The sequence below is a fragment of the Gymnodraco acuticeps genome, unplaced genomic scaffold (genome assembly GCF_902827175.1).
Source record: "Gymnodraco acuticeps unplaced genomic scaffold, fGymAcu1.1, whole genome shotgun sequence".
Taxonomy (NCBI): domain Eukaryota; kingdom Metazoa; phylum Chordata; class Actinopteri; order Perciformes; family Bathydraconidae; genus Gymnodraco; species Gymnodraco acuticeps.
The window spans coordinates 2,074,023-2,087,339 of NW_022990701.1; the positions used below are offsets into that span (position 1 = coordinate 2,074,023).

At 43.0% G+C, this 13,317-nt stretch overlaps 1 protein-coding gene across 3 annotated transcripts in view; it reads right to left on the reverse strand.

The window, feature by feature from the left end:
- Nucleotides 1-337: 337 nt before the first annotated feature.
- The window catches only part of fbxw7 (F-box and WD repeat domain containing 7), a 137,768-nt gene continuing 124,788 nt past the window's right edge, over nt 338-13,317 (reverse strand). For all 3 annotated transcript variants that reach the window (XM_034231255.1, XM_034231256.1, XM_034231257.1), the window contains 4 exons: nt 8,601-8,782; nt 6,647-6,872; nt 5,357-5,567; nt 338-2,552 (listed from right to left, as the gene is read on the reverse strand). In XM_034231255.1, the coding sequence (XP_034087146.1) occupies nt 2,284-2,552; nt 5,357-5,567; nt 6,647-6,872; nt 8,601-8,782 (888 nt within the window). In that variant the 3' untranslated portion in view covers nt 338-2,283. The remainder of the gene's footprint in view (nt 2,553-5,356; nt 5,568-6,646; nt 6,873-8,600; nt 8,783-13,317) is intronic.

Below are 13,317 nucleotides of genomic sequence, written 5' to 3' on the forward strand. Positions count from 1 at the left end.
AGAACTTATGCAACATATTGGGTGATTTAAATAAACCAGAGTGGACAAAAACCACAACCTCTTAGGCAGAACTAATGAAAAACGACCTTTAAAGTAAAACAACAACTTCCTTTAAACCAGGACGAGTAGACCTGCTGTTAGGCGTACCCAAACTGATGAAGTCATTACCTGGTTTTGAAGAACATGAAGGTCCATCACACAGAAGGTTTTCTGAGTCTAAATCCTGCACTGCAGTGGATGTTCAAAGTATTGCCTCTTGGATGTAATTAACCAAATAATTTGCTTTATTGAACATATAAGATGCCTTCACACAGGTAATAAAAACAGACAACTGATATGCTTGAAATGAAAAAAGAAAAACCCACATTTTATTGCACTTAAGTTATAAGAAAATAAAATTCTAAGTGAATCAAACAAATACACAATCCCTTTAAGGTTTTTTCTGTCTGTTTTCTTTTTTGCCAGGCAGTTTACATGAACTGAAAAAATAAAACACCTGCAACAAATCTGATTTCTCAAACCAGATCATAAATTAAAACAACGAGAGGAGATAGAGCAAGATTGTTTTCTTTTTTAATATACAGTGTTATACCACTTTCACAGTTCAGCTTGAGTTGTGACTCTTGGAGATTGAGACGATTTTTCGTTTGGCTACAATGTTTCTGTTTGTTGCCTTTTGTGTTTTTATTTCCCCCCACTGAGAATCCTGGAGGTGGTGATTTTATCTGCAACACATGTAACACTTAGACTCCTGGCAGCTCCACCTCTCAGCGGAGCTCGTGACAGTCTCCTCTGTTGCTTCAGACACCTTTCAATGAACAACACTCACGCACGGATACGGACAGGTCTCTCATTCACGTGTTCAAATCGATGCTAGTTTTTTTCCTTTGCCAGTCCACACAGCATTTGTACATTTCCCCAGAGACCAGGCTGAAAGAGCGTTGTCCCAAGGAATGTGTTTACAAGTTGCCCGTTAACACGCTAACACACGCACTCATGCACGCACACGCACCAACAGTGTACATCCCCTTGGTTTCCTCTCTGCGGGCATCCCGTCAGAATCTGTCCGACACGCTCCCTCCGCTCAGCCTCGTAGAGGCACGTTTGGCTCAAGTGGCAAAAAACAAACAAAACAAAAATGTCGGCTGTTATCTTTTGTGATCTTTTGTTTCTTTAAGTCCAAACATATAAGAGTTCAATTTGGAATTTTGCCTGGGACTAAAACGTCACAGCAAGTAAAAGTTCCATCTCTCTTTTTCTATCTATCTAGCAGCATAAATACAGTTTGGCCACTGGGAGAAAACATTAGAGGGGGAAGGGGCTCGGGGTCATTAATCCTCAGCGCTTAGAGCTTCACTTCCTCTGGCACCGAGGGAAACACCCCCACCCCCCCAGACTAAACTCTGGACAGCGTAGATGTTTGTGTGGAGGCAGAGCTCTGAACCAAGGTATGTGGAAAACAGAAAGGAAGAACAAACAACTCGAATAAAAAGAGGAAAAAAAAAACCTTTGTGACATAATGACAGCAAACCTAAACCGGGTAGGTTTCTAATACTGGGATTTGTTGCTGTTGGCAACTGCAAAGAAAGAAGAAAAAAAACAACATTAAAGAAACCCCTTTCATATGATAAACCAAGCACATATTGAAATTCACAGTTGTGGTTGTGTGCGACACTGTAAAGAAACGATAGAAACCGGGTGCAGAGAGAACGGAGTGAGACCTGTTTACAGCTCTCTGCAGGTGGAGCTGAGCGGAAATCTACTTTAAAACGTCTCCACCCTCCTCTGCCTTCTCCTACAATGACTTCCACTTGGCCGTTTGAGTGTATGTGTGTGTGGGCGCGCACTGATGGGAGGGGGTTGTGAGGTGGGGGGCTTTAAAAAATAATATATCTCTGTACATCTCAAAATCTGTCAGGCTTGAGCGAAACCAAGTCTCTGTGCGAAGCGGACCCCAGACCGAAAGGGTTGAGAGTCACTTCAAAGAGTTCAGTCGTCGTCAGTCGTTCCTTTTCTTCCTTCTCCCAGACCGGAACGCGCCCCATTTCCAGCCGGACCCCCCTCCAGCTCCACCATGTATCGGTGGCAGGGGCTCAGAGCGGGGGCTGAACACGTGTGGGGGGTCAGAGGCTCGGTCAGTAACATTTGCCCAGAGGGGGACGGGGAGATGATGGTGGAGGTCAGCGGTGGTGTTGGTAGATTTGGATGAAGAGTTGTGGCCCTCCTCTCTCTCTCGGCCTCACCTCCCACTCCCTCTCGCGGCTCGCTCTCTTCCCCCCCGCCTCACTTCATGTCCACGTCAAAGTCCAGCACCAGCAGCTTGGTCTCCTCCGTGCCGTTGCGGCTGCCCACTGCACACACCAGCTTGGTGTTGGAGGCCCGGATGCGCCACACCACCCCCCCGCTGCCGCCGCTCTCCAGCGTCACCAGGTTCCTGATGAACTCGCCCGTCTTCAGGTCCCACAGTTTGACCGTGCCGTCGTCCGAACTGGTGATCACAAAGTTCTTGTTGAACTGGAGGCACGTCACGGCGCTCTGGTGCTTGTGGGGGCCTGAAACACAAAGACACGGCGGTTAAAGGGATGTGGAGAGAGGATTTACATGCATTCTCAATAGAGGAATATATTATGATTTTCTATATTTAGAACCTCAGCTAAATGTTTCCTGCGCTTTCGGTGATGATTAACGGCGGCTATTACTTTTGTGAAAATAACAGATTGTTTTCTTCTCCACGATCACGTGTTTTAGTTAGTTAGTGTGCATTTTCAATCACACTTTGAGTTTTTTTGAGTCGCCAAAGAGCATCATACATCCTTTTAATGAGTTTGTCATTTGTTTTGGACACTTTAAGCTACGAGAGGCTTTCTACGTCCACTTTCTCCTGTAGCTCCTTTTATAATATAATAAAAAACAGCCATTTGTAGTTAAAGTGGACCTATCATGCTATATTGGAAAAATATATTGTAGGGCCATACCTATACAAAACATGTCTGAAGTTTTTTGCTTAAAATACCAAACAGATCAACAATGTAGCCATGCCTCATACTGATCATACCCCTCTTTTGCAGACATGTTAGAAAAACACGGATTTTGGGTCCTAGGTTTAAAAAAAAAAAAAAAAAAAAGAGGAGGCGGAGCTAATGCCTGATCAGAATTCTACCGGAGATAAAGTTACATTCGGTTGTGATAAAAGCCATCCTGTTCTAAACCACATCAAGGATTATTTCTGAAACAGTATGGAGCTCAAATGCTTTTTCTCTTGCGGGTTTATCACAAGGTGAGTTCCTTTTTGTATTTCCTGCTTTTTAAACATGTGCTCTCCAGTACAGGTTAGCTCTGCGTGTTAGCGAGGCTTGCTAATGTAAACAAAGACGAGATTAAGTCCAAAACACGTCGGGCATTGTTTCTGGTAGCAACTTTCTGTGGGTCCGCCACCGATTTGTCGTCATGTCGGCAGCAAATCTGTATCCGCTCGTTGTACCCCCGTTTTTAAAAGATGTGGGTACGGAGGAAAAGAGAAAGGGTTTTATTTTCTGATGCTGCGTGAGTTCCCCGACGCACCGGGGACACATATTTATGTATAAAAGACATAAAAAAGTGCATTTTGCATGATAGGTCCCCTTTAAGTACTATAGTGGTTAGAGATGTGGATGTGTGTATTTGAAATGATAATTAGATGAGCCTGTGAGAAGGTGGGAGTTCTCTCAGTTCTCCCTGTGTAGTGCAGCGGGCTTCAGGCCTGTCACTGTCAGGGAGGCTAAGCAGCGTCACCCCTGTCTGCTGGCCACGCTCTGAGTGAAGATGGCGGCTGTTACTGCCTTCACTGAGGTGACTTTATTTGTGACTGTACGTGTGCAGCCACTTAACATCTCCCTAAGGGCTGGGAAATGATATCTTAATTGAATCAATTAGCACAACAAGCACAGAATCAAGCGCTGGCAAATTAACTACTTTGTGTTGTTTTTAACTTGATGTTGCCATTTCATTTAGACACATACAATTCCTTCCCCTAATCATTTGCAGAGAAAATGCATTCCCATACTTTCCATTTCTGCACCAGTTCGTTAAATCCTGTTATTTATCAAGTAAACAATGTTGCTCTGCACCCCCCCAACACCCTGCATCACCATAACAAAGGCCCCTCCATCATTACCTCCAGCCTCTTCAGCCGACAGTGACGACCTTGTTTCAGCCCATTGTTTTATCAAAACTCGCTAATGAATCACAGAAATTGTCCGCTGACCTAATTATACGACCTACAAAGTCCCCAGGCCTTCATCCCTTCACTGTAATCACCCCTCTTCACAAGACACACACACCCTGATCCCTCCCTCTCTCTCTCTCTCTCTCTCTCTCTCTCCAGACTCCCACAGGGGCATCCTTTTGTTTGGTAGGGGTGTGTGTTGGTATTTGTGGGACCAGCATGCACGGCTGTAGTTTTCTAATGAGGGCATTTAGGGGCGGGGCGCTGGTGGCTGCTGCTATTCAGAAAAGGATTTTCAACTTCCTGTGAGGCACCAGTGCCGCTGCTAATGCAGTTTAAACTATTCAAACAGACACAAAGGAGACGAGAGTGTGATCAGGATCAGGGGGCCACTAGGTGTTGATTCCCCGTCTGCCACACACACAGGTCCTTTAAAGGCTGGGTTTTAATTGGAATGTCATTTTTAAAATGTGCTTTTAGATGTTATCACAACTTTTCTACACTGCAGTGGTTCTGCAGCCTGTTACTAAACTCACCACTTCATGTAACTTGCTAAATAAAAAAACTAGAGTTGCACCAATCCACAGTCGACCAATCTGTAACTATAATTTGATAACTGATTTATCCTTAACATGGTTATTTTAATGCGAAAATGGCAGAAATGATATTTTCAGTCTCTCAAATATAGAGATTTACAGCTTTTCAATTTGTTTTGTTATTGAAACAGCAGCAAATTCCATCACAAGTAAATGCAGCATAACATCACCCCTTCATCTGTTTACAGCACTGTAATGAGCATTCTTGTCAGATTCATCATAAACGTACTAGATAACACGCTCCTGCTGAACACATTGAAAAAAACAATTATTGTGTCTTGGTTTCAACCATTTTAACCTTTCCGCAGTGAAACAGTTAATGAGTTACTTAATGAGGACGGTGAGCAAATAAGCTCTACTTTACTTCCAGCTAAGATAGAAAATGTATTTTAGGCCCCCGATGTTAAACATTTGGAGGCATTTACATACACAATTACACCTATTTTGCCACATTCATTGTGTTAAATAGACAAAACCTTGGATTTGTGTGAAACTTTGCACTTTTCTAGCCACGCTAAACATGGCTGATGTAACATCCTGGGGGGGGCAGACTCACCTTGCAGGGTCTGCAGGCACTGGCCCGTCTTGATGTCCCAGATCTTAACAGTGGAGTCTGCGTTGCCTGAGACCAGGATGTTGTCTTTGAGCTCCATGCCGCTGGTGAGGGACTGATGTCCTGTTAGTGTGTGGATGCAGTTCCCCGTCTCCACGTCCCAGACCCTTATGGACGTGTCTAAAGAGCCGCTCACCACGTGGATCCCATCAAACTACAATAAAGAGGAGATACAAGTTCAAACTTTATCCCTAAAAGCACGCTGAATGTTTTTTAACTCTCGCTTTGGCTGTATCTACCTACACAGTATTCTTCTTTCCTATTAACAAACTTAAGATTAAAGTCATTGAAATGAATGAATTGTATTGATCTGTGAGCTTCGTGTCCAATAGTAGAGCATCAACACTTTTAAAGCCTAACGATGCGGCGGGATACAGAAACCAATCTCTCTGAGCAGTAAACTGCCTCCTCTCTAAAGGGTGATGGCACACACTGAAAGTGCAGCGTAATCACACAGAGTGGGTGAAAGGACATTTAGAGGACACAGGGGGATGCGTTTTAAAACCACCAGACACACCCACACGTTTAGAGAGGATACATTCAATATTTCAAATCAGTATAAAAACATAAGCAAGATGGAGATAGAAATGGATTAGATTGACTTCATGGCCGTTCGTGTGCCACTTTGGCAAAGCAACTACAGTAACTGAGCACAAAAGGGAAGTATTTAAAATAACTGAATAATCGTACATACAGTTCAGTTAGGGGTGTGACGGTTTCTAAAACCAATGTCCACGCTCTGGTGTCACTGCTCCTTTCTCTGCAGCTCAACTTTAATGGTGCAACCGTATTTTAAATCAAATTATTCCTTTTAAGTTGCTACTTTTTAAAGCCTGTGGAAGAACTTTACATACAAATTGGATTTAGGAATAGCTGGTGCAACTCAAGCCTGCTGTATGTCCTAATGCAGAAAGTAAAGGTTCAACCTTGAAATGAAATAAGAACTAACTTTGTTAAGCTGAACCACATTTTAATCGCAAGCCAGACTGGGCTTTTTTAAGTAGGTGGGCTTAAAGAGACTATAAAGATGCGAGTTAGACAGAGAGGGGAAAAGGGTATGCTCAGACAGGGTATGAGAAATTATTTATAACAAAAGAACATGTAAATATGTTCAAGTAGAAATGCAAAATATCGAACTAAACCTGAGCAAAACACGTCACCGTTTTATGTAAAAATGCTGAAAACAACAGCCAGAGTATGTTTAGCCCCTCCACCGACTGTGTGTGTGCTCACCTGTAAGGAGTACACTCTGTTGGTGTGGCCCTGCAGCGTGTGGAGGCAGGTCTCCGTCTCGGGGTCCCACACTTTGACCATGAAGTCGTAGGCACCGCTGACCACCCGCCGCCCGTCGTACTGCACGCAGCGCACCGCCGCCACGTGGCCCATGAGGACGTGTAAACACTGACCGGTCTCAATGTCCCAGACGCGCAGCGTGGCGTCACGAGAGCCACTGACCACCCTGAGAGGAGCCAGAGAGCGGGAGTCAGGTGAGTGTGGTTAAACACTAAAAACATTAAGAGACAGTCAGGGTAATGGGGCTGGGTGCGACAACAAAGGTTTAAAACTATCCTTAAGTCTTCACCTTCATTATGTTACATATTCTTTAGGATGACATTCATAATCTTCACAAAATGTCCATTCATACCGTGTCAGTTGCTTTGACAGAATAATGAGGAGGGTATGGACACTTTCTTTCACTTTCTGTCACAGACAGCATCACATTCATGTTCATACTTGAAGGTACAATAACACCCATTTAACTCAAACAGCCGCCCTGCAGCAGCTTCTGCACCCAGGGTGGAAACAGAGAGGATATATTATGGGTTATAGAAAGGGAAACTCCCTTTGGGGAAGATTGTTACTGAAGTATCACTTTTTTAAATATTATGACTAGAGGGAGAGTTTGTACCAGGGAAAGGTTGTTTAGTTTTTTTATGAGAGAGAAATTAAACATTAAAATCTGGTCGCTTACACAGCTTTCCTTAATCTCCGTCAGAGACAGACAATCCTCCAGAATTATCTCTTTTAAAAAAACATACTGTAATACACACAGAACATACTCTTTGTTTTTTTAAAGCCTCACGGCGCTGCATAGATGGAAACCTTCAACATGTTGTTCACTGTCCGCCTGCAGCTCAGTGAGTAATCAAATGCTACACAAAAACCTCGGTGGCCCTAAGGCGCAAAGAGCACTGAGTCTCCGGAGTGTAACGCAGAGAGAAAGAGTGAGCAGCGCTTCACTTAAGACGTCTCGCAGGGTCTATTGAATCTCTATGAGACCACAGGCTCACTTTCATAGATACTGTCCTCTCACTGAGATGCTCTTTTCCTCCGTGGGGTCACTGTTAAATCAGGGCGTGTTTCTAATAATAACAGAGCAAAGTAAAGGAACAGTCTGAAAGCTTTCAAGCTTTCTTTCTGAAGGATAGAACACTGTTGTTCTTAGACAAATAAAAACAAGATATAATGTGTTATTTTGTGAGCTTAGGAAATGTTTCTCTTGTACAGTTAGTCTGGCTATTTCCCTTTGCTTACGGCTTTTTCGCTAAGCTACACTTACTGTTTTTTTAGCAACAGCTTCAGGTTCACTGTACAGACATGAGTGATACTGTATATCCAACGATTAACTGGGTAAGTGAGGGAATAAGCAGATTTAGCTAAATATAATAACTTTTTACCAATAAGTATTTAAGATGTGTGATTGTTTGCTTCTAAATTGTTTGTAAAGCTAACTGAGTAGCATATTTAATAGATGTATTTAAGGCTGCAACTTAGCAATCATTTTCATAACCTTATTATTTTCTCAGTTAACCGATCATTTGCTTGGTTCAGAAAAAAGGGAATAATCAACATTTCCTGAAGCTCATATTGACATCCTGAACTGCTTGTTCTGCGTGACCAAGAGGAACAACTATTTTTATATTAAATATTTGGTTTAATGTCACATGAAATAATAAGGGCAGCAAATCCCCACACACTTGAGAAGCTGGAACTAGGGGATGTTAAGCATTTTTGTTTGATAAAATCTATTCTCAAAAGATTAAACTGAATATTTAGCTGATTAACTCATCAATTAATCAACTTATTGTTTCAGCTCTATATCTGTTGGCTGCAAAACACTCCAAAAGTCCACATGTTTAAGTCAGTTACACTACATCTATGACTGAACAATGAGAGGGCTCCATACCTTTTCTCATGTAGGTGCATGCAGCGCACGGTTGAGGTATGCCCATAGAGGGTGTGGATACATTCTCCTGTCTCTGCGTTCCAGACCTTGAGTGTGCGATCAGTGGAGCCGCTGATAATAATGTTGTCTCGCATCTGGGATGACCACACGCCCCCGGTGTGACCCACCAACGTGCGCAAACACTGCGGAAATAAAGAGAACGGGTCTTGATCAGCAGGTTTCTCCCTGCTAACACGGGGGGGGGGATGTTAGAACAGTTAAGTTTCAAAGACATTCAGGGTCCTTTCATTCATACATTTCATATTTGACTTTAAAAACGTGTTAAATCACATTTGCATATTTCCCCCGGTGTGACCTCCTATTGCCTTCGGGGAAATAAAGACAAGTGAAATGAAATGTATTTGACCTTTTCGGTGGGAAAGAGGAACGCAGCCGATGAATACCTGCTGCTGCGGTGCTGGCACAAAATCTCCCCGTGAGCTTTTATAATTGCTTTTACTTATCTGTCTGAGAGCGGACGATTTCCTCTCTTTGCAGAACCGTTTGACAAAACTCTTCAAATGTAAAGAAAAAAATGCGTCCATTCATCGTCATTAGGGACGGTAGATTAGCTATTGATTACAGCCGTTATGGAAATCTGATCTATTGAATTTGCGTCTCCACATTTTCTAATTTATCTTCAAATGTAATTAATCAAAAATGAATTCAATTAAATTCTTTGGAGAGAGAAGAGGGGAGCTGTGGACGTGGTGATGTCAGGTTCAGAGTGAGCGTGTCCATGAAGTGTTGGACATGTGACCCTGACTGCAGCCGATAAGCCGCTGAGCAGTGAATGGCGGAGTGAGGTTTTATTGCAGCGAGTGAGAGAGGAAGACGATGCTGAGGCCCGTCTCCTCCTCTCTGTCCTGTGATAAAGAGAATCACTTCATTAACTGAGGGCCAGTGTGGCATGACCCGACAATCAACCTCACTCATCAATCACCTTGATCCTTTCTCTTAGCTTCATACCGCAGTGAGAGTAATGATACTGCAGCTGCAAAAACATCTGGCCAGATGTGTGAATAATCTGACTGTACAATGTGCATTTTGATCTACATGTGTGATACATATTAGTTTTTCTTCTGCAACACTAAACCACAAGCCTGCAGTTTATTGCATTCCTACTCTCAAGGATGCAACATTCTTCTCCTAAATTGAAGCCAGTGGTCGAGGTTTTCAAGAAACAGTCTCAGCGAGTGATTAGAGCTCCTCCAACACGGCGTGGGAACAGAGAAAAACCCGCAAAGAAGGGCTTAGGAGTGTTTACCGCTCTAAGAAACAAACATCAAATGAGGCTGTCCCTGAGAGGAAAAGAAAGATATGCAATCTTTTAATTAACCTTTTTTTTTAAAACCCATGAGGGTTGTCCAACAATGCTTAACATTTGCATTATATAATGCTGTTACTTTAAAGACGGTGGGAGAGAAGTCCAGTGTTTTAGCCACAGGGCTGGTCCAATACTGTGGTTTAATCTTTGTATTGAAAAGGTCTTGTATTCTCTGCCTTAGAAGGAATATCAGAAGCTGATGGTTTGCAAAGATTCAAAAGGAACTAGCTCAGGTCAATAAATCATATAATGGAGTCATGTTGCGTGATTTAAAGATCATGCAGGCTACAGCTGAATTCATTTCAGTTTATAGGACGACCCACATGTTACTTTTTCAAAGATTAATTTCACACTTTGCTTGTTTATAAGGACAGAGAAAGATCTCAGGTGTTGCTGAAGTATTTCTACCCAGAACTTGTAAGATACATTGTTTCTGCTTGGCTGAAAACAGTAGTGTATTCAACACAGCTCCAAAGTAGATCTGTACATAAATCTAGATCAAGTTTGAAACGACCACCGCATCATTGGCGATTGCGGATAAATGGTTTAGCCAGTAAACTAAAAATCTTTAAGTTTGAAACAAGACATTTGAGGACGTAATCTTAGGCTTTTGGAATCCCTGATTGACATTTTCCTACATTTCATTGTGTAAACTAATCGAGATAAATTAAAAGTAAATGAAAATAACCTTTGGAAGCAGCCTTGTTTGACAATTTAAGTCGTTATTTCCTCATCTCTAATCCTCTAAAAACTATTTCCTCTTCAGTTCACATCTCCAAACGCAATCTCTTATCTCTGTTAGTTAAAGAGGAGAGGTAAACGGGGTCTCCATGCAGATGAAGCACGTGGCCGAGGAGATCTCTCTCTGGGTCTGACAGCAGTCCACAGGTCGGCCATCTTAGATCTGCTGACAGGCGTCACCAGGGACTCCTCTGTTAACCAGCAGCCCCCTTTCAAGTGATGAGCTGTGAGCGGCTCTTTGTGGAAGATTGACATTTTCCACTGAAGCTGGAGGACGCGCAGAGACAAAGGTCCATCAGGTAGAGACAGAGCGCCTTCAAGTGACGTCTAGGCAACCGCTGATCCAGCAGGAAAACAAGCTCCTCCAAATTCCTCCAGACTGCAAACCTGAAGTGCACATGCAGGCTCCAACAGATTCATTAGATGTCACTGTAATTTCATACTCATTGTGTTTGTTCAGTCTCTGATGCAATGCTCTCACCGCAATCAAATCCCATTGTCTCACCTGATCGCTAAGCAACGGCCCGGTGCTTTCAGAGGGGTGGAAGCATTTACACACAATGTGCTCCAACAATAAATCAGATTGAGTCACAGCAAGGGGCTCAACTCACTGGGTTAAATGTGAACAAATAAAAACTGCCTGCAAAGACGAACCATTAGACGATATGTTGGAGATTTGGCAATCCTATCCTGCATTGATGAGAATTGGTGGAAATGTATAACATTAAGCCACGTTCATGCAAATAACCCAATCAGTAAGATAGGACACTTTGTTGCTGTGCTGAAATAGGCATGATTCACTAGGAATTCTTGAAAACAAGAAATGGTCTTCACTAGAGAATTGATACAAATCTGTTGGACAATCTTGCCTCAATGATGCAGTGTTTAGAGATGTGTTGGGGTTACTGTGAGAAACATGAGAACACATTTTGATGGTGCTCAGTGAGGCAGCAGCTCTTGACTCGCCCCAAATGTTCCCATCACAGGGGGAATCTCTTTGATCACTCGCTGATCGCTCTAAATTTAACAGTGTTTGAGGAAAAGCAGCACAAGTGGCCGAGAAGACGTGATAACGCTGCTCTACTTCTACCACAAATAGTCTGCGCTGTGACCAATTCCTTTTTCCATCCCATCGATTTAAATCCTCCACCTGCAGAGCAAGAAGGAAGAAGACCATAAGTAACTGCTGATCTCTGGGAGTATGAGCCAATTTAACCTTGTAATCTAAAATCCGCCCAACTTATTATTGCTTTGACTACTTTCTGATGAAGAATCAACGACCCTAAATCAAATAAACTATCTCGTCAGAGCAAGAAGAAAATAAAAGAAATCCAGATCTCCAGTCTAATGGCTCCAGGTTTCAAAAGCAAAGCTTTTAAAGACTAATGTCAGAGTTCTTCATCTCCGTTGATCACCTGCTATCTCTTATTGATCCAATACTGCGTCAGACCTGAGTTCTGTGTTAGAGGCTGAGCCATGGAAGACTACCTGGAGCTTTGTCTGAAGATGGAGGATTAATCTAAGAGGTAAAAGACGGGGGAAAGTCAAATAAAAAACTTTTAAAAGTAAGATTATGGAGTTGAAATGTAAAGGACAGGATGAATGGATATTGGCCGTAGACTGGGAGCCACAAGATAAACTCTTCCAAGAAACACGCAACACCTTGACACCGCTGCTAGCCACTTTACAGGCCGGAACAGGTCTGGACAAACTGAGGATCAGGAAAACGTAACAATCAAGCCTAAAATACAATGGCAGAGGCTATAGAAGAGGTTGACAAAGAAGGAGAAGCTAATGCAGTTGCAGGTAGTCCCATGGTTTCTTATATTCTACAGTTTTCCTGGCAACAGCCACTTCACCCGAAATGGCCGCAGAGGCTTAATTGGCCGTTCCTCTCCATCTCTCTCTGGAGATGAGAGCTAAGGAAGCAAAGAGATGAAATCCTCGGAGGGGGTTGTGCTCTGCACACAGCACCCAAACAGAAAAAGGATTTAGACTCATCTCTTCTCCATGAGTAATGTAAACACACACATCTGAGGCGGATTAGCGTGGTAGAAACCACAGACAATAAACTGTGCGTGTGTGACGTGGGTCTGCATGCAGGGTGGTTCACAAACAGCATCAGAGCGAGGCTGATGGAGATGTGAGTCACCGCAGACGCTCACCACCGACATGCTGAAGCTGCAGCTCCACCACCTGTCGTCCAGATGTCGGTCTGTGGGTGAGGGAGAGCAGAATCGTGCTCCATGCCTATCCCATGACCTTGACTCGGATCTGTTCGGATCTGCAAACGCCGTGACTGATATGCATGAAATCACCAGTTGGCTCAAAGGAAACTTTCCTATCTGTTGGACTGAGTGTTTAAAGCAAAGAAAAGCTCTCTGGTCTATTGTGCTCGACAGAAAGAGAAACCTACCGCAGTGTGATCATGCAGAAAATCTTCTATAGAGACTTTCTTAAATTTTTCATAACCAAAGATTATCTCTATTATCCGCTCAGTTAAAGTGAAACGATTAGAGGAGAATTATTTCAGTTAGAGAAGCTTTTTTTGACAATGGAGTCGAGCATGAAGGTGCTGTGATTCACAACAATCGGTGAACCTCTCTCCAA